Source organism: Dama dama, chromosome 5 (genome assembly GCF_033118175.1).
Source record: "Dama dama isolate Ldn47 chromosome 5, ASM3311817v1, whole genome shotgun sequence".
Lineage (NCBI taxonomy): Eukaryota > Metazoa > Chordata > Mammalia > Artiodactyla > Cervidae > Dama > Dama dama.
This window is the reverse complement of record NC_083685.1, coordinates 28,346,146-28,371,421: the sequence shown is the minus strand read 5'-3', so window position 1 is coordinate 28,371,421 and position 25,276 is coordinate 28,346,146. Positions and strand designations below refer to the sequence as shown.

Below are 25,276 nucleotides of genomic sequence, written 5' to 3'. Positions count from 1 at the left end.
ATACAGAATCATTGCCTTCATTGGTGTTCCTGGATCAAGACATTTTTCTGTGGATACTCAGCACCACACTGTACATGGGATGTAACAGCCTCTTCAGAACTCTTCATTGTCTTCTCATTCACAGCACGCATGTTCCTTCACATGTCCTTGTGAAGGATTAACTTTTTCAGTCTCTTCTTTTTTCATACCATCTCTCCTTTGCCCTCTTTTAAATAGGCCAGTGAATTTCTTTGTTCCTTTTCTCTCTTCCAGTTTTTATACTGGACTGTAACCAAATAGACCTTATGGGACCTCCCTGGATAGTCCCACTACCATGTTCTTCACCTGCCTCTTGTTTACAGAAAAAATTTAGTCTCAGGCCTTCCCAAAGTTCCAAAGAACAAATTTAATAAGAAAAGTAAGAAAATGCAGAAATGAAAACAAACAAGAAAAAATAATGGTTTTATCCACTAGACAAAGTAAAGGACTTTTAGGTCCTTCTCAGTGCAAAAGTAGGAAGTCAAGAGATACCTGGAGTTACAAGCAAATTTGGCCTTGGAGTACAAAATGAAGCAGGGCAAAGGTTAACAGAGTTTTGCCAAGAGAATGCATTCATCATAGCAAACACCCTCTTCCAACAACACAAGAGAAGACTCTACACATGGACATCACCAGATGGTCAACACCAAAATCAGATTGATTATATGCTTTGCAGCCAAAGATGGAGAAGCTCTATACAGTCAGCACAAACAAGACCAGGAGCTGACTGTGGCTCAGATCCTGAACTCCTTATTGCCAAATTCAGACTTAAATTGAAGAAAGTAGGGAAAACCACTAGACCATTCAGGGATGACCTAAGTAAAATCCCTTACTATTATGCAGTGGAAGTGACAAATAGATTCAAGAGATTAGACCTGATAGAGTACCTGAAGAACTATGGGTGGAGGTTCGTGACATTGTACAGGAGGCAGTGCTTAAGACCATCCTCATGGAAAACAAATACAAAAAGACAAAATGGGTGTCTGAGGAGGCCTTACAAATAGCTGAGAAAAGAAGAGATGTGAAAGGCAATGGAGAAAAGGAAAGATGTACCCATTTGAATGCAGAGTCCCAAAAACTAGCAAGGAGACATAAGAAAGCCTACCTAAGTGATCAGTGTAAAGAAATAGAGGAAAACAACAGAATGGGAAAGGCTAGCGATCTCTTCAGGAAAATTAGAGATACCAAGGGAACGTTTCATGCAAAGATGGGCACAATAAAAGACAGAAAGAGTATGGACCTAACAAAAGCAGAAGATATTAAGAAGCAGTGGTAAGAATACACAGAAGAACTATACAAAAAATATCTTGATGACCCAGATAACCATGATGGTGTGATCACTCACATAGAGCCAGTACATCCTGGAATGCAAAGTCAAGAGGGCCTTAGGCAGCATCGCTACAAACAAAGCTAGTGGAGGTGATGGAATTCCAGTGGAGCTATTTCAAATCCTAAAAGATGATGCTGTGAAAGTGTGGCACTCAATATGCCAGCAAGTTTGGAAAACTCAGCGGTGACCACAGGACTGGAAAAGGCCAGTTTTCATCCCAATCCCAAAGAAAGGCAATGCCAAAGAATGTTCAAACTACCACACAATTGCACTCATCTCACATACTAGTAAAGTAATGCTCAAAATTCTCCAAGCCAGGCTTCAGCAATATGTGAACCGTGAACTTCCAGATGTTCAAGCTGAATTTAGAAAAGGCAGAGGAACCAGAGATCAAATTGCCAACATCTGCTGGGTCATTGAAAAAGCAAGAGAGTTCCAGAAAAACATCTATTTCTGCTTTATTGACTATGCCAAAGCCTTTGACTGTGCAGATCACAGCAAACTGTGAAAAATTCTTCAAGAGATGGAAATACCAGACCACCTGACCTGCCTCCTGAGAAATCTGTGTGCAGGTAAAGAAGCAACAGTTAGAACTGGACATGGAACAACAGACTGATTCCAAATCGAGAAAGGAGTAAGTCAAGGCTGTATACTGTCACCCTGCTTATTTAACTTATATGCAGAGTACATCATGCCAAATGCTGGGCTGCATGAAGCACAAGCTGGAATCAAGATTGCTGGGAGAAATATCAATAACCTCAGATATGCAGATACACCACCCTTATGGCAAAAAGCAAAGAACTAAAGAACCTCTTGATGAAACTGAACTAGGAGAGTGAAAAAGTAAGCTTAAAACTCGACAGGAAACTAAGATCATGGCATCTGGTCTCATCACTTCACAGCAAATAGATGGGGAAATAATGGAAAGAGTGACAGACTTTATTTTGGGGGGCTCCAAAATCACTGCAGATGGTGACTGCAGCCTTGAAGTTAAAAGACGCTTGCTCCTTGGAAGAAAAGTTATGACCAACCTAGACAGAATATTAAAAAGCAGAGACATTACTTTGCCAACAAAGGTCCGTCTAGTCAAAGCTATGTTTTTTCCAGTAGTCATGTATGGATGTGAGAGTTGGACTATAAAGAAAACTGAGCACCGAAGAATTGATGCTCTTGAACTGTGATGTTGGAGAAGACTTCCTTGGGCTGCAAGGAGATCAAACCAGTCAATCCTAAAGGCAATCAATCCTGAATATTCACTGGAAGGACTGATGCTGAAGCTGAAACTGCAATACTTTGGCCACCTGATATGAAGAACTGACTCACTGGAAAAGACCCTGATTCTGGGAAAGACTGAAGGCAAGAGGAGAAGGGGACGACAGAGGATGAGATGGCTGGATGGCATCACTGATTCGATGGACATGAGTTTGAGTAAGCTCTGGGAGTTGGTGATGCACAGGGAAGCCTGGTGTGCTACTCTCCATGGGGTTTCAAAGAGTCAGACACAACTGAGTGACTGAACTGAACTGAACAAGGGTTATAGATACTGTTCTGAACCAAGTCCTATGAGCTATTTTGTAGATAGTGAAAACCTCACCAGGTAGAAGAATTTAACCCTATGTTGCCCACCAGCATGTTAACCCCAGAAGTTTGATGATGTTGACTCCAAATTACCTCACCATCAAACAATCAGAAGAATGTTCATGAGCTGATCACGTGCCCCATTAACCTCTCCCTCACGCTGTCTTTAAAAAATCTTTCCCTAAAAGTCTTCAAGAAGTTCAGGCCTTTTAAACACTAGTTGCACTGTACTTGTTGCTTGTCACCTGAAATTAATGTTGTACTTTCCTTCACCACACCCAGTGTCAATATATTGGCTTTACTGGTCAGGGGCCAGCAGAACCAGGTTTGCTTCACATTTACTTTCACTATGAACCTATGACTAACGAAAAAGATGACTTAACACTCTCTTCAGACTCCAGAGAAAATTGGTTAAGATGAAACTATTTTGAAATACCCAAATTGGTTTTTTGTTTATACATATGAAGTTAGAGAAAGCTGACTTGATAAGATACTTTTTTTCAGAATTCTGGCTCTAAAAGAACAAACACATTCCTGGGAGAAAGTTTGCAGTTAAGTCATATCATATACTAGAAATATAAAAACAGCCCACTTTGCTTGAGACTTCAGCCTTGGGTTAATTAATAGAACTTCAAACCAAAGGCCTGGGGAGGGGTGCAGGATGGAAAAGAAGCTTTTTAAAACTCAAATAAGCAAATTTATTTTTGGTTTTACATTTGCCAGGTGAATTACCATTACATACGAGGTCATGATTCCTTGTCTTTCTGCTTGCCTGTTGTGTTGTTAAAAAGAGGGATCTTCGTGTGGAAAAATTTAGGATAAAACTGTTGGACTTCACCCTTTGGTTTTTGTCCTACAGGAATGCGATTTTGTTCTTTGTGTGTATGTTTGCATTTGTCTTGTGTGTAAGTGTGCTGGCTGTGGGAAACTCAAATTCGTTTCCTGAATGCAGCCCCTTGAGGTGCATTCTCCAGAACTGAACTACTTTTAGTTACAAGCCAATGAAATATAAAAAGATGATTTTCCTTTGTAATACAGCTTTGTCATAATACTCCCAAGATTCAAAGTGATCCATTAATGGATCCCTAAATTATGTATTCATGGTGCAATTCGAGTTGTTTCACAATAGAGAGGGGATAAAAGATAAAAATTATAAACTAATTGGGAACTTCCCTGGTGGTCCAGTGCTTAAGAATCTGCCTTACAATACAAGGGACTCAATTTCAATCCCTGGTCAGGGAATTAAGATCCCACATGCCTCAGTTCAGTTCAGTCTCTCAGTCATGTCTAACTCTGCGACCCCATGAACTGCAGCACACCAGGCCTCCCTGTCCATCACCAACGCCCGGAGTTTACTCAAACTCACGTCCATCGAGTCGGTGATGCCGTCAGCCATCTCATTCTCTATTGTCCCTTTCTCTTCCTGCCCCCAATCCCTCCCAGCATCAGGGTCTTTTCCAATGAGTCGATACTTTGCATCAGGTGGCCCAAATATTGGAGTTTCAGCTTCAGCATCAGTACTTCCGATGAACACCCAGGACTGATCTCCTTTAGGATGCACTGGTTGCATCTCCTTGCAGTCCAAGGGACTCTCAAGAGTCTTCTCCAACACCACAGTTCAAAATCATCAATTTTTCGATGCTCAGCTTTCTTCACAGTCCAACTCTCACATCCATACATGATCTCTGGAAAAACAATAGCCTTGACTAGATGGACCTTTGTTGGCAAAGTAATGTCTCTGCTTTTTAATATGCTATCTAGGTTGGTCATAACTTTCCTTCCAAGGAGTAAGCATCTTTTAATTTAGGAACCAGATATCAAATTGCGAACATCTGCTGGATCATCGGAAAAGCAAGGGAGTTCCAGAAAAAAACATCTATTTCTGCTCTATTGACTATGCCAAAGTCTTTGACTGTGTGAATCACAATAAACTGTGGAAAATTCTGAAAGAGATGGGCATAACAGACCACCTAACCTGCCTCTTGAGAAACCTGTATGCAGGTCAGGAAGCAACAGTTAGAACTGGACATGGAACAACAGACTGGTTCCAAAAAGGAAAAGGAGTACGTCAAGGCTGTATATTGTCACCCTGCTTATTTAACTTATATGCAGAGTACCTCATGAGAAACGCTGGGCTGGAAGAAGCACAAGCTGGAATCAAGATTGCCAGGAGAAATATCAATAACCTCAGATATGCAGATGACACCAGCCTTATGGCAGAAAGTGAAGAGGAACTAAAAAGCCTCTTGATGAAAGTGAAAGAGGAGAGTGAAAAAGTTGGCTTAAAGCTCAACATTCAGAAAACTAAGATCATGGCATCTGGTCCCATCACTTCATGGCAAATAGATGGGGAAACAGTGGAAACAGTGTCAGACTTTATTTTTTTGGGCTCCAAAATCACTGCAGATGGGGACTGCAGCCATGAAATTAAAAGATGCTTACTCCTTGGAAGGAAAGTTATGACCAACCTAGATAGCATATTAAAAAGCAGAGACATTACTTTGCCAACAAACGTCCGTCTAGTCAAGGCTATTGTTTTTCCAGTGGTCATGTATGGATGTGAGAGTTGGGTTGTGAAGAAAGCTGAGCGCCGAAAAATTGATGCTTTTGAGCTGTGGTGTTGGAGAAGACTCTTGAGAGTCCCTTGGACTGCAAGGAGATGCAACCAGTGCATCCTAAAGGAGATCAGTCCTGGGTGTTCATCGGAAGTACTGATGCTGAAGCTGAAACTCCAATACTTTGGCCACCTGATGCCAAGTATTGACTCATGGGAAAAGACTCTGATACTGGGAGGGATTGGGGGCAGGAGGAGAAAGGTACGACAGAGAATGAGATGGTTGGATGGCATCACCGACTCGATGGACATGAGTTTGAGTAAACTCCGGGAGTTGGTGATGGACAGGGAGGCCTGGCGTGCTGCGATTCATGGGGTCGAAAAGAGTCGGACACGACTGAGCTACTGAACTGACTGACTGAATCTCTCCTAACCTTCCCATCTCAATACAAAGCTTCTCGCCCTACGTCCCATCCCCTCAGATCGGAGCTCTGTCAGAGCTTAATCCTCAACCCTCTGTATGTGCTCGGGACCGAGCTGTCAGCACGGGGAGGAACCGAGCTCTCGGGGTTCCCTCGGGAGCTTCAGGGTGGAAGCCCGGCTGCCGCCTCTGCTCACGCGGACAGCTCGCCAATCCAGGCTCGGCTCGGGGACGGTCGCCGATGGCCGCCCAGGCCGCGGTGGTTGAGCTGCCACACGGGACTCCAAGATTTGGGAGTCAGAGTCCCTCCGGGAGGAGGGTCCTGCCACAGTCGCTCTCTGGGCTGCAAGTCTTGGAAGGAAAGGCAAAGGCTCCAGTCGGTTCTGGGAATAGTAGTTCAAGCGAGGATGGCTTGGACTCAGGCTGAAGCCGCAGTGGACCCTGGGAAGTGTAGTTGTTTGAGGCCCCTTTCACCTTGTGGGCGCGGGGCGTACTGGGAGTTGTCGTGTGGGGGGCTCTCTGCCCGCGAGGCACGGAGGCCGCGGTGGGTGCTGGGAAGCAGAGCTGTCTGAGGCCCGCGGCCTGGTCGAGGTCGGTGGCTGAGGCTTCGGAAGGCGCAGTTTGCATGACTCTGGCGCGGGGTCCCCGTTGCAGAGGCAAGAACTGGCCTGTACTGACCGAGGTAGGAGAAGGGCCCTGCCCGAGCCGGCCCCCGCCGGGGCCGAGGTGACCGAGCGCGGTTGGCCTCATCCCGAGCTCGGGAAGTCGTGGCTGCCCAGCCGGCAGCGCGGAGGAGATGCCCCAGCTGCGGCCCGGTTAAAGGCTGCGGAGCTGCGGCCGCGCGTCCGGCCCAGGCTGGGTGCCCCTGCCGCGGCGGGGAGGGAGCTGTCGTGGACGCCCCTGATCCTGCGTGACGAGGGCGGTGGTTGCAGAGCGACTGGCCCCTAGCCCGGCCCGGTTCGCCCGCACGGCCCCGCCGGCAGTGCCTCAGCTTCTTTCTCTCCCTGCCAGCTCCGCCCTCCACGCTGCGTTCTCAGCCGGCCCTGCCCTGAGCCATGTCGCAGGTAAATTGTGTTTCCTTTCTTCTAAGTGCAGCTGTGTTTACACAGGCTTTCCTTCTCCTGTAACCCCCACCCCTGTACTTGCCCTGCCTCCCTCTCTGTACTTGAGAGGACCGGAGAGGGTTCGCTGGGGGCGCGGCGCTGGGGGCGCTGTCCCGATGTGGGCGGGGCCTGAACGTAGACCTGGCTGTCCTGTTCTCCTTTTGACAAACAAATTGGGTAGAACGAGGAGTGCTTTAGGCCTCGCTCCCGCTGCCGTTCTTTAACTTATTCGTCCTGTTTTTATTGATTATTTATTATTATTATTTTATTGATTGTTTTCGTTGAGACTAAATACTTGGCAGGCAGTTGTGCCTCAGAGGTGAGGGACAAGAAGGCCAGCGATTCCAAATTATTCCGTCTGGATGCAGTTTCATTTCTCTGCCCTACTTTTTTTCATGCTTGTCTCCAAATCCAGAGGCTCTCCAACTTTTGCTGGGAGTCCAGTTTCCTTCTGTACTGCAGATCCCACTGCAGTATATTATATTAGGACACAGCTTCCTTTATTAGCCAAAAATCTATAACAAGTTATAGGGACTTGAATTTTTTTTTTTTTAACTGTAAAATATAACTCTGTCATACCTCTGGGACTGTTACTAGTTTGGGACTTTTAAAAATCCCGTTCATGCCTAATGGCTATGTGGATCACTCAAGTGCTGCAAAGCAGGAGCTTATTATTCGCCCAACCTGGAGGGGAAAAGCTTTAGGTTCCACTCTGGAAGTTCCTTATACTTTAGTCTTTATTCTCTTGTTCCCTGACTTTGCTGAAATTGTCTCCAAGTTTCACAGCTATTTCTTCAGAAATGGGGATGCCTGGGATAAACCTGGGTGTGTGTCCCTTAAACAGGTGCTGCTGCTATATGCTACAGCCAGTAGTGACTATGAAGAAATTCTTGTCAAATCATTTTAAAATGTTGTTGTTGGCTTAGTCACTAATGCATGTCCAACTCTATGCAACCCCATGGACTGTAGCCTGCCAGGCTTCTCTGTCCATGGGATTTCCCCAGGCAAGATTAGTGGACTGGGTTGCCATTTCCTCTCCAGGGAATCCTCCCAACCTAGGGACCGAAGCCATGTGTCCTGTGTCTCCCACATTGGCAGGCGGATTCTTTGCTGCTGAGCAATGGGGGAAGCCCCCTCTAAAGTAGGCTGGTATTAAGGAAAATATACATTCCCTCTTAAATATAAAGGGATTGTCTTCATTATTCATAAAGTGTTGTGAGATCCTAAGAATGTTTACAGCCAAAGCCAGAAATACATGTTGTTCACATGTAGAGTCACAAAATTATAAATTATCTCAGGACAAAGCATATTTTTTTTCTTCAACTACACAATAAAACAAAACAGCTAAGCTCTTACTTATATTCTTAATAATAACTCAGAATACTGAAAACTGTCATTGCACTACTTATGTACACTGTCCACCCTCCACAGTGGACTCATTTCACTCCTTGATCAGGGCCTTTGGGAACATAGATGCTGGTTGTGCAGATGTATGTATGTCATTTCAGGGGTCAGTGACATTCAGAGATGTGTCCATAGACTTCTCCCGGGAGGAGTGGGAATGGCTCCAGCCTGCTCAGAGAGATTTGTACAGAAATGTAATGTTGGAGAACTATGGCCACCTGGTCTCACTGGGTAGGTATTTCCTCTCATCTCCTCTCAGGCAGAATTTGACCTTTAGGATGGCTGTTGTGAATCTTGATTATCTGACTGAATATTCCCAAGGAAGGAAAGTTTTTTTGTTTTTTTATTTTTGTTTTTTTGCTTTCAAAAAGAGGATTATAACTTCAACTAGTCCTTAGACATCTTTCATACTTATAGCTGGCATTTCTAATAATGGCCTCTTTTTTGGTAAGGGTTCAAGGAGTAATTTTGAATGTATTTCATTTTCCACAAGCAGGTCTTAACATTTCTAAGCCAGATGTGGTTTCCTTATTGGAGCAAGGGAAAGAGCCCTGGCTGGGGAATGGAGATGTAAGCAGAGAGCTGTTTCCAGGTGAGTGAGTGAGAAGCTGGTAGTGAACTTTTTTAAAATAACAACCCAACCAGTCAGTGAGAAAGCGGTAACTTTTTTTATATGTTGGATAGAAAGTTTTCCTTTAAAGGGACCAGAGATACGGGAGGGGACTGTGAAGTCTTGCCCATGCAAGGGGATCACTTCACACCTACTTACTTGTCTGCCTTCAGTTCTCTTCTCATCCTTTTCCTCACTTTATTTCTCTTCTTTCTTTTTAAAAATTGACATATGTGCTTCTATTGTCTTAAGTTAAAAGGTGTATATTTTTTTCTTTGTATTGCTGTTCTAACCCTCTTGAGTGATTCATTATGCTTTGGTTAATTAATGGGTTTATTCCTTCACTAATATATTAACAATATTTATTTTTTAATCTCATTAAGACTTTCTCTTAGGTATATGCCTCAGAGAGTAGAAGGCATGGCATAGTGAGATAGTGGGTCTGTAAATAACTTGGTTAGAGGTCCTCAAGTTGGCAGTTCAACAATGAGAAGAAAGGAATTTCCAGTTGGTGTTAGGGTAATTCAAATAGGAATAGTAGTAACAGAAATAGAAAAGACAGAAAAAGGGTCAGTTTTTGAGAAAATGTGGTGAATTAGTTTGAGATATGCATGGTATGAGTAAAGGATGGTATTTCCAAGTAGAGAGATACAACAAACTATTGGAATATGTCTTAGAAAAGAATTCAAGTTAGGAATGTAGAAGTGGTAATCTTGTATTAAGAAGGAAAAAATAGAAGCCATGAGATTGATTGAGAAGGGCTTTGAAAGCCTTCTTCATGTTAGGTTGAAATAAAATTGCTGGTGAAGCTCTTCAAAAATCAATATGGCCATGCTCCGCCATTTAAGATTCTTGACACAGAAAACCTTTGGAGCCTAAATTGTATGTATTTATGATAATTTCCATAAGTTCTATAGTTGATTCTGAAGCAGACCTCTATTGAAAATATACTGGCCTTTAGAGAGTGGTCCTCTTGGGATAACAGGGGAACACTTATGTTTAAAGAGAAGAAGCTAATGGAAGGACTAGTGACAGGACAGAAGATGCCTTGAAAACTGAGTTCTGACTTTGAGAGCAAGACTTTCAGGAGTAAGGACGTGGAAAGAGAGTCCTGTATGGCTGAAAGTCACAAGGTGGGACAAGTGCCCAGAGACTTCCTCATCAAAGAATGAGTTGAAGAAAAAGCCTCTATACCACCACTTTAATACAGCTCTTGGAATTTTTGTGTGTTCCTTCGAGTACCCCCTTTTTTTGGAGAGTTAAATTTTAATTGGGGCAAAATGAGCACTGCAGCCTGGGAGACAGCACCTCAGATAGTTCTTAGGAACTGTTCCCCCATAACTTTTTTGAAAGGTGAAATAGCTCACAGAAATAAGGCATAAAACATAAACATGTAGCTTAAATTATTATAAGACACCCATGTCCTGGTGCACTGGGAAGACCCAGAGGGATCGGGTAGAGAGGGAGGTGGGAGGGGGGATCGGGATGGGGAATACATGTAACTCCATGGCTGATTCATGTCAATGTATGACAAAACCCACTACAATATTGTAAAGTGGCTAGCCTCCAACTAATAAAAATAAATGGAAAAAAAAAAAAAAGACAACCATGTCACTACCACTCAGGTCAGTAAACACAGAAGTCCTGGGTCCCTAAGAGCTCTTTGGGTGCTCATCCCAGTCACCCTGCACCCCCTGCAAAGGTAATTAATTTTCTTTAATGATAGTAACTTCCTTGGTTTTCTTTATAGCTTTTTCAACTGTTTGTGTCTCCAGTCACTAGTTTACGTCTGTATGTTTGTGAACTTTTTATATAGATAATCATAATGTGTATGTTCTAATTTACTTCTCTCAAAATTATTATAATATTCAGGTATTTTGCATATTGATCTAGGAGTTTGTTTCATTGTACAAGTATATACAACCCAGTTTATCCATTCTGTTATTGACAGCTTCTTGGGTTGTTTGCAGTTTAGGGCTGTTGCAAGCAACATTGCTGTTGTCCTTGGGTCCTGGTACATCCTGGCACAGGGTTTCTGTGGTTTATATCTAGAACTGGAGTTGCTGAGCCAGAGGATGATGTGCCTCTTTCACATCATTCAGTTCAGTTCGGTCACACCCAACTCTTTGCAATTGCATGAACTGCAGCACACCAGGCCTCCCTGTCCATCACCTGTTGGGGTCCAGCCCTGGCGGAGTCCAGAGGTTCCCTTAGGGTGAGCGGTGTCGGCGAAGAAAAGAAAGCGAGTTGAGTCTTGGTTGAGTGCAGGATCAAGACTACTTTATTCTTTTACATCAGTGTTTATATACCCTAAAACCAATAATCCTTTAAAGATGTTTAAGGAGGGGGGAATGATAAGATTGTACCAGGTGCATAATCATGGGTTACATCATAAATAACTTTCCAGAACAGTCAATATCTACACATAACTTTTAAACAATTCAATGGCAGCAGCTAGTCAACTGTGAAAAGCCATCTACAAACCTTATCTTGGGAAGCTCAGCCCCTGGTGGACTTAGCTCTGGTATGTAATCCTAAGGGTCAGAGGTGTTATGAATTCCCTCCTGATCACACCCTAAGGAATCTTCTCAATCTCCTAATAGATTCTTATCTACTTTTGCTTCTCCGATAGATAGGCCTATTTATTGGGACCCATGTGCCCCCATGGACTGTGTTGCTGCCATGCAAAGGTTTCAAGGAGGGAATTTAGGTAAGAGTCAGACTAGTTTTTAGGGAACATAGAAGAACGCCAAGCATCAGAAGATGAAAGGACGAAGGCCTGGGAGTGGATGGTGGGGCAGTCCCGAGAAACCCCTGGAGGTCCGGACGCCTTTGTGTGTGGAGTGGTCCCAGAGGTCCGGACACCTTTGCGTGCCAGCTCCTTGAACCCAGACCTTGTCACGGGCGGGGTTTCTCTCACCAGCTCCCGACAATCACCAGCTCCCGGAGTTTACTCAAACTCATGCCCATCGAGTCGGTGATGCCATCCAGCCATCTCATCCTCTGTCGTCCCCTTCTCCTCCTGCCCCCAATCCCTCCCAGCATCAGGGTCTTTTCCAATGAGTCAACTCTTCCCATAAGGTGGCCAAAGTATTGGAGTTTCAGCATCAGTCCTTCCAATGAACACCCAGGACTGATCTCCTTTAGGATGAACTGGTTGGATCTCCTTGCAGTCCAAGGGACTCTTAGGAGTCTTCTCCAACACCACAGTTCAAAAGCATCAGTTCTTCGGCACTCAGCTTTCTTCACAATCCAAGTCTCACATCCATACATGACCACTGGAAAAACCATAGCCTTGACTAGATGGACCTTTGTTCACATCATTAGATGATGCCAAAATGTTTTCCAGTGTTTTTACTGACTTGCACTCCCACGGACACCATAAGTGAGTTCCTCTCGCTCCCCATGTTTACCAACAACCAACACCATGTAATATTAGATACCATAATCTTCACACCTGTCAGGAGATAGCACTCCTGTCAGGAGTGTGCAGTGGGAGCTTAATTTAGTTTAAATGTGCATTTCTACAATTACTGATGAAGTTGAGCACCTTTTCATATGTTTATTGAGTATTTAGATACCCTCATTTATGAAGTGCCTCTTAGTTTTTGCCCATTTATTGTATTATTTTCTTATTCTGTAGGAGTTACAAATTTTGGATACAAATCCTTTGCAGTTCTATTCACTTCAAATATCTTCTCTTACATGTGACTGACTTTTCCCCTTAAAACCTTTTTTAATGAACAGAAATTCTTAATTCTAGTGTGGTCAGACTCATCAGTCTTTCCCTATATGAGGTGGTTTTTTTTTTTTTTGGATGTGTTTAAGAAATATTTCCCTACCATGAGGTCATGATGATGTTTTCCTAGATTTTCTTTTTTAAAAGCCTAGTCATTTTGCCATTCACATTTAGATCCATGGTTTACTTTGGATTTATTTTTTTGTGTCACATGACAGTGGTAAATTTCGGTGTCTTCTTTGTTGACATCCATTTCTCAAGGTACCATTTATTGATATGTCTGTCCTTTCCTTCACTGGTTACTCATAAATTAAGGTTTTGTGTCCTGGGTAGGAAGAGTCATATTGGGAAAATGACTGTACTACCAAATGCAATCTACAGATTCAGTGTGATCCCTATCAAATTACCAATGGCATTTTTCACAGAACTAGAACAAAAAATTTCACAATTCATATGGAAACACAAAAGACCCTGAATAGCCAAAGCAATCTTCAGAAAGTTAAGTTTTTGTGTGTGTTTCTGGGTTCCCTATTTTTTTTTTTTTCTGTTTTTCTATCTTTTCATAAATCTATACAGTCCATTATGGATTTAATACTGGATAACATTTGATTGTATTTGCCTCACCTCATTCCTTTTTTTGCTGAATAATGTCATTTACAGACATCTTGACACTTCACTATATAGTACTTCATTATCATGTATATAGTGTAGGGATATTTTCTATACAATTGAAATATTTTCATATCAGAATAACAGTTTTCCCTAATTTTGTTTTAATGCACTATCCATATATAAATGCTTCATAAATGTATTGTCTTTTCCCTGTGGGATGGTGAAATATTCCTCTATGTCCTATAACTTTGAGTTGTAACTTTTTAAAAATATATTAAGACTTTGGGTCTTATTTAAATCCTGTTGAGATACTAACTTTATTTAAGCAGGCTATCAGTATGGATAAGTTGAGGCCACAAGTTCTAACCTGTTTTCTTTGTATGTGGTTCCAATGACAGTCTGATTTTCAAAGCCTTTGCAGGTCTATTTTATTTGCCCCCATAAGCACGGCTTAGTGGCCTTTCTGGAACTTAGACAGTGGGTTCAGCTTTAGATGTGCTATTTAGGGTCAGATCCATGCATGCACAGCTCAAGGATGAGCCCAGAATTTCATACACAACTTTATGAGATCATTTTCTTGGCTCCCTTTTTCACAATCTCCCCTTTCCTTTTTGGCTCCCAGCGCCCCCTCTTTCAGGTCTTCTGGATAGAAAGGTAGACCTTTAGGTTCCCCTCTGCACTTCTGTAACTTTGTCTGCCTCTGTAGCCATGCAACAAGGGGATGGAGAGAAAAAAGAAGGGTGAGGGGTAGTACCCCTGTGCTCTTAGGACCATAGGTTTTTCTGCTGAGGGAGGAAATGTTACCCTGCCTTGGAGTTTTAATTGCCTATAGGAACCAGAGATCAAATTGCCAATATCCGCTGGATCATCGAAAAAGCAAGAGAGTTCCAGAAAAACATCTATTTCTGCTTTATTGACTATGCCAAAGCCTTCAACTGTGTGGGTCACAATAAACTGTGGAAAATTCTGAAAGAGATGAGCATACCAGACCACCTGACCTGCCTCTTGAGAAACCTGTATGCAGGTCAGGAAGCAACAGTTAGAACTGGACATGGAACAACAGACTGGTTCCAAATAGGAAAAGGAGTATGTCAAGACTGTATATTGTCACCCTGCTTATTTAACTTATATGCAGAGTACCTCATGAGAAACGCTGGGCTGGAAGAAGCACAAGCTGCAATCAAGATTGCCAGAAGAAATATCAACAGCCTCAGATATGCAGATGACACCAGCCTTATGGCAGAAAGTGAAGAGGAACTAAAAAGCCTCTTGATGAAAGTGAAAGAGGAGAGTGAAAAAGTTGGCTTAAAGCTCAACATTCAGAAAACTAAGATCATGGCATCTGGTCCCATCACTTCATGGCAAATAGATGGGGAAACAGTGGAAACAGTGTCAGACTTTATTTTGGGGGCTCCAAAATCACTGCAGATGGTGACTGCAGCCATGAAATTAAAAGCGCTTACTCTTTGGAAGGAAAGTTATGACCAACCTAGATAGCATATTAAAAAGCAGAGACATTACTTTGCCAACAAAGGTCCATCTAGTCAAGGCTATTGTTTTTCCAGTGGTCATGTATGGATGTGAGAGTTGGGCTGTGAAGAAAGCTGAGCACTGAAAAATTGATGCTTTTGAACTATGGTGTTGGAGAAGACTCTTGAGAGTCCCTTGGACTGCAAGGAGATCCAACCAGTCCATCCTAAAGGAGATCAGTCCTGGGTGTTCATTGGAAGGACTGATGCTGAAGCTGAAACTCCAATACTTTGGCCACCTCATGTGAAGAGTTGACTCGTTGGAAAAGACCATGATGCTGGGAGGGATTGGGGGCAGGAGGAGAAAGGGACAACAGAGGATGAGATGGTTGGATGGCATCACCGACTCGATGGACATGAGTTTGAGTAAACTCCGGGAGTTTGTGATGGACAGGGAGGCCTGGCGTGCTGCGACTCACGGGGTCGCAAAGAATCGGACACGATTGAGCGACTGAACTGAACTGATATGGCCATCACTGCTGCAACATGCTTTGGATTTAGGCAGAAGAGAATGGGAAACGAACAATAAGGTTTCTCTGTATGGACCCCCTTTCCCATTTATAAGACAGAAATAGAGGCCTCTCTTGGAGGTCTTTACCTGTTGCCCAGTTCTTGCTCTCAGGTTGCATTTGACTTTAGGCCTGGAGAGATTGGAGATGGGGAAAAAAACAAGAAACTCACCACCAGTTGTGTTACTTTGTGTTCTGGCTTCCTTCTGCAGTCAGCTTGCTACCGTTTACCTTTTAGAGTCCTCAGCTAGCTCCTTTATGCACTCTGTTCATGGTTTTCACTTGTATTCAGTGGGAGAACCAGTCAGAGTGTACTTACTCCATATGTACATGCTTGGAGCCATTTATATTTTATAAGTGAAGAAAAAAAAAAAACAGAGTTACAGCATGCGTAAAGATCATGCTAATAAAGTAAGAGGATGAGGTTCAGTTTAGATTGAGCAAATGTATAAAGTATAGGAGGAAAATGGTGGGAATTAAGGATGGTTATATAAAGCACTGGTCAGATCATGCAGATATTTTACAGGCCATATTAATGAACTTAGAGTTCATTCCTAGGCTAATAGGGAGTCATCCAAAGATGTTAGGCAGGTGAACACTTTAGTGACATCCTTCTGGCTGAAGTTTGGGAAACAGATTTATTGGAAGCAAGCCTAGGAAACAGGATAGTCATTTAAGAGTTGTTTCCATAACCTAATCTAGATGTAATCATCACCTGAACCATTGGAGGTGTCCAGGGAATGGAAGAAGGTATACAGATGGCAACAAAGTAAGGAAGTGAACTCAGAAAGACCTGGTGATTGACTAGATAAATGACATGAAGATGACTGAGGAATTGTGATTGACATCACTTTTTTTTGCTGGTAAATTATTATTTCTTGGAAGAAAAAAAGGATGAGCAAGTTTGAAAGAAGAAAGATTATATCAATTTGTAACTTACTAAATTTTGGGTCTTTGGGATACTCAAGTATATAAATTCAGTAGGCAACTGAATATCATATTCTAGATCTTAAGAGAGAGATCACAGTGCTTCTCAAATTTTAGTCCTCTGGATTGTTTTAAAACATACCTCCAGGCCCCTCTCCAGAAATCCTGAGTCATTAGGTTTGGGATAGAACTCAAGAATTTACATTTTTAACAAGCCCCCGTGATGCTGATGCTGAGTTAAAGTACACATTTAGGCGTTAACGGTACAGCTTCTCAAGATTTTGAATTTTCTTTGTAAAATCTCTGTACCCCTGTTGTTGAATTTATTCTTAAGCAATTTTTTAAAGTTTCTTTTCTAAGAAGTTATATTGCTTTTCTATAGGAATGCTAGTGACTTTGTAGATTTATCTCTCTGTCTTTAGCATTTCAATAATATCTTAAACCTTTCCTGCAAATAATATGATTTTTCTATTAGTTAATAAACTTTATTTTTTAAAAAAGCAGTCTTAGGTTCACAGCAAAACTGAGTGGAAAGTACAGTGTTCCCCTGCCCATTCCCACCCTTGTCTGGTCTTCCTCACTGACAATATCCACAGTATTACATTTTTCACAACTGATGAACATACTTTGACATATCATTATCACCCTAAGTCCATAGTTAACCTTAGGTTCTTCCTTGGTTTTGTACATCCTTTGCATTTTGACAAATGTGTAATGACATGTATCCATATGTTAGTATGATACAGAATAGTTTTACTGCCCTAAAAATTCTCCTTCTCTGCCTATTCATCACTCTCTTCCCCTAACCCCTGGCAACCATGGATCTTTTTACTGTTTTCGTAGTTTTTCCTTTTCCAGATTATCATATAGTTGAACTCATAGTGTTTAGCTTTTTCAGATTGGCTTTCTTCACTTAATATTATTCATTTAAGGCTTATTCCTTTATACCTTTTCATGGTTTGATAGCTCATTTCTTTTTAGTGCTGAGTAATATCCCATAGTCTGGATGTATCACGGTTTTCCATTCTCTTACTGAAAAACATCTTGTTTCTAAGTTTTGACAGTTATGAATAAAGCTGCTGTAAACTTCCATGTGCAGGTTTTTGTGTGAATATGTTTTAATTATTTGTGTAAATACCAAGGAATGTGATTGCTGAATTGTATGATAAGAGGATGTTCAGTTTTATAGGAAACTAACAAACTGTTTTTCAAAGTGGCTGTACCATTTTTCATTCCCACCAGCAATGAATAAGAGTTCCTGTTGTTCCACATCCTTGTTAGCATATGTTGTTAGAGAATTTTGGCTATTTTGATAGGTGTATAGTGGTGTATCATTTTAATTTACAGTTCCCTAATATGACCACCCTAGATAGCATATTAAAAAGCAGAGACATTACTTTGCCAACAAAGGTCCGTTTTGTCAAGGCTGTGGTTTTTCCAGTGGTCATGTATGGATGTGAGACTTGGACTGTGAAGAAAGCTGAGTGCCGAAAAATTGATGCTTTTGAACTGTGGTGTTGGAGAAGACTCTTGAGAGTCCCTTCGACTGCAAGGAGATCCAACCAGTCCATCCTAAAGGAGATCAGTCCTGGGTGTTCATTGGAAGGACTGATGCTGAAACTCCAATACTTTGGCCACCTCATGCGAAGAGTTGACTCATTGGAAAAGACCCTGATGCTGGGAGGGATTGGGGGGCAGGAGGAGAAGGGGATGACAGATGAGATGGCTGGATGGCATCACCGTTTCGATGGACATGAGTTTGAGTAAACTCCAGGAGTTAGTGATGGACAGGGAGGCCTGGCATGCTGCGATTCATGGGGTCTCAAAGAGTCGGACATGACTGAGCGGCTGAACTGAGCTGAACTGAATGACATATGATTTTGAATATCTTTTTATATTCTTACTTGCCACCTATATATCTTCTTTGGTGAGGTGTCTGTTCATGACTTTTGCCTATTTTTAAATTGGGTTGTTCATTTTCTTATTATTGAGTTTTAAGAGTTCCTTGTATATTTTGGGTAGTAACTCTTGTCAGATGTGTCTTTTTGCAAATATTTTCTCTTTTCATCCTGTCTTCTTACTCTCTTGACATTGGCTATTGCAGAACAGAGGTTTTTAATTTTAGTGATGTCCACCTTATCAATTACTTCTTTCATGGATTGTGCCTTTGATGTTAAATCCAAAAAGTCATCACTATAACTAACATCATCTATGTTTTCTCCTTTGTTATCTTCTAGAAGTTTTATAGTTTTGTGTTTTACATTTAGTTCTGTAATCCATTTTGAGTTAATTTTTGTTAACAGTTTAATGTCTGTGTCTAGGTTCACTTTTATGCATGTGGATGTCTAGTTGTTCCAGTACCATTTTTTGAGAAGACTGTATTTGCTTCTTGTGTTGTCCTTGCTCCTTTGTCAAAGATCAGTTGACTACAATCATGCAGATCTGTTCTGCGTTCTCTGCTCTGTTCCATTTATCTCGTCTAGTCTTTCACCAGTGCTGCTCTATCTTGATTACTGTAGCATTACAGAAGTCTTGAAGTCAAGAGTCAGTCCTTTGACTGTTGTTCAGTATTGTGTTAGGTATTCTACGTCATTTTCTTTTTTGTATAAACTAAATTTAGAGTCAGTTATTTGAGATCTGTGAAATAACTTGCTGGGATTTTGATTTGAATTTTGTTGAATCTGTATACCAGGTTTGAAATAATTTTAAACTTCCAGAGTTGCAAATGCAATTGTCATTTTCAAGTCATTCTGACAGCAAATAAAGTTTAAATAGAGGTGAGGATGATTAACCACCTATCCTTTACAATTATTTATCTTCCTAATAGTTTTATTTTTCCCTCACCTTCAATTACTTATTTATAGTCTCCTAATTCATCTACATCTTTCTGTTTAATGTCTTATGAATTTCTGGATTTCTGGATATATACTGCTCAGATTTCAACGACATGACAACTATAAAAGTCATGCAATGCTAATTTTTTTTCAATGTAATTCTCATTTAAAAATGGAAGAATGGCTTTTATTTTACTCAATACAGAAAATAAAAAAATATTTGCTTTTTTTCAGCTTCAAAGCCAAATGGTGAGATCAAAGAGTTTTCTCCAAAAAATGTCATATTTGAAGATAATTCATCCCAGTATTTGATGATGGAAAGATTTCTAAGCCAAGGCTCTGAGTATTCCAGTTTTAAAGAAGGCTGGAAATGTGAACATGATACTGAGATTCTGCAGGGAAATCAGGGATGTATCAGGCAAGTGACAGTTTCCCATCAAGAAGCTCTGTCTCAGCATGTGAACGTCAATACTGTGGAGAGACCCTATGGATGCCATGAATGTGGAAAAACTTTCAGTCGGCGCTTTTCTCTCGTGCTACATCAAAGAACTCATACTGGAGAGAAACCATATGTATGTAAGGAATGTGGGAAAACCTTTAGCCAGATCTCAAACCTCGTAAAACATCAGATGATACATACGGGAAAGAAACCCCATGAGTGTAAAGACTGTAATAAAACATTCAGTTACCTTTCTTTCCTCATTGAACACCAGAGAACACATACTGGGGAGAAACCCTATGAGTGTACTGAATGTGGAAAGGCCTTTAGTCGTGCCTCAAACCTCACTCGACATCAGAGAATTCACATAGGAAAGAAACAATATGTATGCAGGAAATGTGGGAAGGCCTTTAGCAGTGGCTCTGAACTCATCCGTCACCAGATTACACACACTGGGGAGAAACCTTATGAATGCATTGAGTGTGGGAAGGCATTTCGCCGTTCTTCACATCTGACCCGACATCAGAGTGTCCATACCTCCAAAACCCCCTATGAATGTAATGAATGCAGTAAAGCTTTCCGTTGCCACTCCTTCCTTATCAAACATCAGAGAATTCATGCTGGAGAAAAGCTCTATGAATGTGATGAATGTGGTAAAGTTTTCACATGGCATGCATCCCTTGCACAACATATGAAAATTCATACTGGAGAAAAACCCTACGCATGTACTGAATGTGACAAAACCTTTAGTAGGAGCTTTTCCCTCATTCTACATCAGATAACTCATACTGGGGAGAAGCCCTATGTATGTAAGGTATGCAATAAATCCTTTAGCTGGAGCTCAAACCTTGCTAAACATGAGAGAACACACACTCTAGAGAACCCCTTTGAATATGAAAATTCATTTAATTACCACTCATTCCTTACTGAACACCAGGGAATTCACACGATAGACAAAACCTAAGAATGTATAGATTTTTTTAAAAAGTAGTTAATGCCTTACTTTGACTTCAGTGAACTCTTGAAAAGAAGCCTTATGTGAATATGTTGTAATTAAAATGTGGTCTATGCTGTAGTCAGTATTCTGGAGAAAACCCCCAGGAATATTTGGGAAAGCCATTAATAGCTGCTCATTCTCTTTTGTAACAATAGAAGATGAAATCAATCAGTATTGAGAAGATTCTTCATCTGGTGGTGGTGGTGGTGGTGGTTTAGTTACTAAGTCGTGTCCAACTCGATCCCATGGACTGTAGCCTGTCAGGGTCCTCTGTCCATGAGATTTCCCAGGAAAGACCACTGGAGTGCTTTGCCATTTCCTTCTCCAGGGGATCTTCCTGACCCAGGGATCAACCCTGCATCTCCTGCATTGCAGGCAGATTCTTTACCACTGAGTCACCAGGGAAGCCTGTACTTTTTCCTGGAGATCAGAAAATTCATAATGAAGAAAAGTCAAATAAACACAATGGGAAATTTTAAAATACTCTTCTAAGGGGGAAAAAGCAACCCTATAAATGAACTTAACATAGGGTGACTTTCTGCAGTATTTCAAACCTACAGAATTATCCTGGGGAAAAACCACCACTGTAACGAGTGTGGCAAAATCTTAGCGTTCTAAGAAGTTATACTGGACAGAATTGATGTGGGAGTTTTTTTCTTAATGGGGATGTTTGTTTTGGCTTTTTTTAAAGCAAATTCATAAAAGCTATGAATAAATCTTTTGATTTATAGTAAATTAAATGTACTGGCTGAGTTTGTTTCTTCACAGCAAGTGTGATTCTGAAAATGCAAATATCACAATATTGACATCAACAAGAGTAGCATGCTTTTGTAAACATTATAAAGACATAATTATAGAAGCATTTTTAGATATTTTATGGTTTTAACTTTGAGTCAGAGTTTGGACCTAAGGTTATGATAATTCATGTTTACCCTTGAATCTGACTAGATGTCTTAGTCAGTCTGAAATAACTGTAAATAAGGCACATCACAGGAAAATGCCAAGGTTGTTTTCCTCTTTTGCTCCAATTACAGTAAGAACATTTCTTTTGTAATCACATATTTGTCAAATCAGATTATGTTTTCATCTCCACATATACCTGCCCATTCTTTATTCTCCCATTTTAAAGATTACTTATCTTTGAGGCATCTGATTGCCTCCTTTTAAAGAACTTCTCTTGCATTTAGTACACAAAATATGTGATTTAGCACTCCGATAAGTGCTTCATTAATGCACATTTTTTCATGTCCTTTCACAAGATGAGAGCTAGCATATTTCTTTTCCACTCAATGTAACAACAAAACACATAGCTGCTGTCTAATATTTACTTTTCTAGAACCATTCAAAGCCTCAAACTATTAGAACAACTCCACTCTATAAACCCCCATTTTCCTATAGTGGTGGCCAATATGATTAATTTCCCTTGCACCCTGTGGCAGTCTTTGATGAACAAGAATATATTTGTCATCTCAAATATATTTGTTACATTCAGAGGTATGACCATAGACTTCTCCCAGGAGGAATGGGGCTGATTAAACCCTGCCCCAAATTTTTGTATGGGATGTAATGATGGAGAATTATGGGAATCTGGTTGAAGGTGGGTACTATTCCTCCAAATTCAGGATCTGAATTTAGAAATCTGCCTTCTCCATAGGAAATATCAGGAGGTAAGCTCCAAGTTGCCTGGCTGAATTTGTAGTCCATGTTCTTGAAGAAATATTTTAAATTGGTACAAGTTGGAAGTGGCATGCATTCAGCTTTGGTTATTTTACTAACAGCTTCTCTTCCCTAGGATCTAGGAAAACCATAATATTTCAAATTACCTGTTTTCTCCTTATAATCAGGACTTTCTATTTCTAAACCAAATGTGATCTCCTAATTGGAGCAAGGGAGAATGAAGAATGATGGGAAAATGGGAACAGGCCTATACTCAGGTGAGTGAGGGGCACTCAGTAACAGAGTGTCTTTGCAGGTAGTCAGTTCGCCAGATATGTTGCTTGAATAACTTTATAAAAAATAAGAACTTTCCCCTAAAATTTACTTTATGCAGCATCATTCTGAACTACATAACTCACCCAAAGTTCTTCTTGTTCATTTGTGGTAAAATACTTAAGAAAATAAGAACTATGCTATTCTTTTTCATTTAATTAAAGTACAGATAATGTATCAAATACATTAAAATACAGTTAGTTCCTACATTATACAATAAAAGATATGTCAAGACACTGAAAAGAGAAAGTGAAAGTTTGGATATTTTCATTTATACAGTATGCTTTCTTTGTCATAGCAATGCAGTGCTGGCAATGTTGCTTTCACTCAATTTTAACACAGAATGTGTTACATCTTTCCATGGTTAACATAACAATCTTTTTTTTTTTTTTTAATAAGCTATTGCAGAGGTAGCAGAAGACTAAAAGAAAAGCTTCTTGTTTTTCAAGATGAAATTCAGTAACAATGGCCAGCCAAACACATTAAGATGATGTAAAAGAAAATAGAAATAAAGTATATGATGTACTTTAAATTACTCATATATTATTTCAGTTCCAATTTGTTTGACAAAGAAACAATAGTGACATATAGTGTGACCATCTCAATACATGTGAAACAGTAAACATACAAAATGAACATTTTAATCTATGTAGTATAAGGAGGTTGTATCTCAGATACACAAGCATCTTAGGTTTGCATACTCAAATGATGTGAAACACAGGAAGGAAACCATTGTAGCTCTGAAAGTTACAATATTTTTATTACTCTGTTGTCATGATTATCCAATTATCCATACTAAAACAGAGACAGAGGAGAGAGAAGGGAAGAAAGATGAGTGTAAGACACAGACATTTAGGACAAACTCAAAAGTTCTAATATATGTGTAGTTATGGTCTTTTAAGAAGAGAATGACACAGAAGAAATATTTGAGGAATTCAGTCAAGAATTTTATGAAATGATGCAAGATAATCTACAGATTCAAGAAGCTGAGCAAATTCCAAGCAGGCAACTATGCACATTGTAATAAAAAGTAAAACCTAGTTATCAAAAGCTGGTATGGAGTAGGAGAGATTACCTCAAAGGAGCAACAATAAGACTGAAAGCTTCCTCCTCAAATGAAATGATGGAAGTCAGACGATGATGAAATAATGCCTTTAAAGTGCTGACAAGGAAAAAAAAAAAAAAAACAGAGATCAAATTGCCAACATCCGTTGGATCATAGAAAAAGCAAGAGAGTTCCAGAAAAATATCTGCTTTATTGACTACGCCAAAGCCTTTGACTGTGTGGATCACAACAAACTCTGGAAAATTCTTCAAGAGGTGAGAATACCAGACCACCTGACCTGCCTCCTGAGAAATCTGTATGCAGGTTAAGAAGCAACAGTTAGAACTGTACATGGAACAACAGAAAGGAGTAAGTCAAGGCTGTATATTGTCACTCTGCTTATTTAACTTATAGGCAAAGTACCTCATGTGAAATGCCAGGCTGGATGAAGCACAAACTGGAATCAAAATTGCTGGGAGAAATACCAGTAACCTCAGATACACAGATGATACCACCCTTATGGCAGAAAGCAAAGAAGAACTAAAGAGCCTCTTAATGAAAGGGAAAGAGGAGAGTGAAAAAGTAGGCTTAAAACTCAACATTCAGAAAACTAAGATCATGGCATCTGGTCCCATTACTTCATAGCAAATAGATGAGGAAACAGTGAAAACAGAGAATTTATTTTTGGGGGCTCCAAAATCACTGCAGATGGTGACGCCAGCCATGAAATTAAAAGACACTTACACCTTGGAAGGAAAGTTATAACCAACCTAGACAGCATATTAAAAAGCAGAGACTTTACTTTGCCAACAAAGGTCTGTCTAGTCAAAGCTATGGTTTTTCCAGTAGTCGTGTATGGATGTGAGAGTTGGACTATAAAGAAAGCTGAACGCTGAAGAATTGATGCTTTTGAACTGTGATGTTGGAGAAGACTCTTCAGAGGCTGTTGGACTGCAAGGAGATCCAACCAGTCAATCCTAAGGGAAGTCAGTCCTGAATATTCATTGAAAGGACTGATGCTGAAGCTGAAACTCCAATACTTTGGCCACCTGACATGAAGAACTGACTCACTGGAAAAGACCCTGTTGCTGGAAAAGATAGAAGGCGGGAGGAGAAGGGGATGACAGAGGATGAGATGGTTGGATGGCATCACCGACTCTATGGACATGAGTTTGAGTAAGCTCCAGGAGTTGGTAATGGAGAGGGAAGCCTGGTGTTCTGCAGTCCACGGGGTCACAAAGAGTTGGACACGACTGAGTTACTGAATTGATACCAATACTGATACCAATCTAGATTTCTATACCAACCAAAAAATCCTTCAAAGTTGAAATAAGGATGTTTCAGATAAACAAAAAAGGGAATCTGTGTAGCACAGCTATGACTAAAAGAAATAATACAATGAGCTCTTCAGGCAGTTTGAACTGATCCTAGATGGAAACTTGCAGTACAGAAGTATTAGGAAACTAAGGCCTATGGGCCAAATCAAGGCCTGTGAGTTAAGAATGGTTTATATATTTTAAATGGCTGCTTTACAAGATGAATATGCAATAAATATAAATGAATTTGATAACACAGTAGTTTGTAGTTTAAAATATACATGAAACTAGAGAAGCATGATAATTAACACATGGTAAGAGG

At 40.6% G+C, this 25,276-nt stretch overlaps 2 protein-coding genes across 4 annotated transcripts in view; both read left to right on the top strand.

Moving 5' to 3' along the window:
* The first annotated feature begins 6,365 nt into the window (after positions 1-6,365).
* On the top strand, positions 6,366-21,384 carry ZNF140 (zinc finger protein 140). 3 transcript variants are annotated; one of them, XM_061142222.1, is made up of 5 exons: positions 6,366-6,583; positions 6,913-6,965; positions 8,513-8,639; positions 8,902-9,000; positions 19,403-21,382. In XM_061142222.1, exons 2-5 carry the CDS (start codon positions 6,957-6,959, stop codon positions 20,569-20,571), a joined length of 1,404 nt encoding a protein of 467 aa, XP_060998205.1. In that variant the 5' UTR covers positions 6,366-6,583; positions 6,913-6,956; the 3' UTR covers positions 20,572-21,382. The 3 variants fall into 3 exon arrangements, with proteins under 3 accessions (XP_060998205.1, XP_060998207.1, XP_060998206.1); XM_061142224.1 differs by having other exon boundaries at positions 6,366-6,965; XM_061142223.1 differs by lacking the exons at positions 6,366-6,583; positions 6,913-6,965 and having other exon boundaries at positions 8,486-8,639; positions 8,905-9,000; positions 19,403-21,384.
* A 1,092-nt stretch (positions 21,385-22,476) lies between these two features.
* The window catches only part of ZNF10 (zinc finger protein 10), a 34,238-nt gene continuing 31,438 nt past the window's right edge, over positions 22,477-25,276 (top strand). The window contains exon 1 of the mRNA XM_061142216.1: positions 22,477-22,538. Coding sequence (XP_060998199.1) covers positions 22,506-22,538 — 33 coding nt within the window. The 5' untranslated portion in view covers positions 22,477-22,505. The remainder of the gene's footprint in view (positions 22,539-25,276) is intronic.

Bases quoted from the DNA above. Each gene is read 5' to 3' on its own strand.
- ZNF140 (XM_061142223.1), top strand. From the start codon at position 8,501: ATGTCATTTCAGGGGTCAGTGACATTCAGAGATGTGTCCATAGACTTC. The intron at 8,640-8,904 runs GTAGGTATTTCC...TTCCACAAGCAG, and splicing joins TGGCCACCTGGTCTCACTGG to GTCTTAACATTTCTAAGCCA. The intron at 9,001-19,402 runs GTGAGTGAGTGA...GCTTTTTTTCAG, and splicing joins AAGCAGAGAGCTGTTTCCAG to CTTCAAAGCCAAATGGTGAG.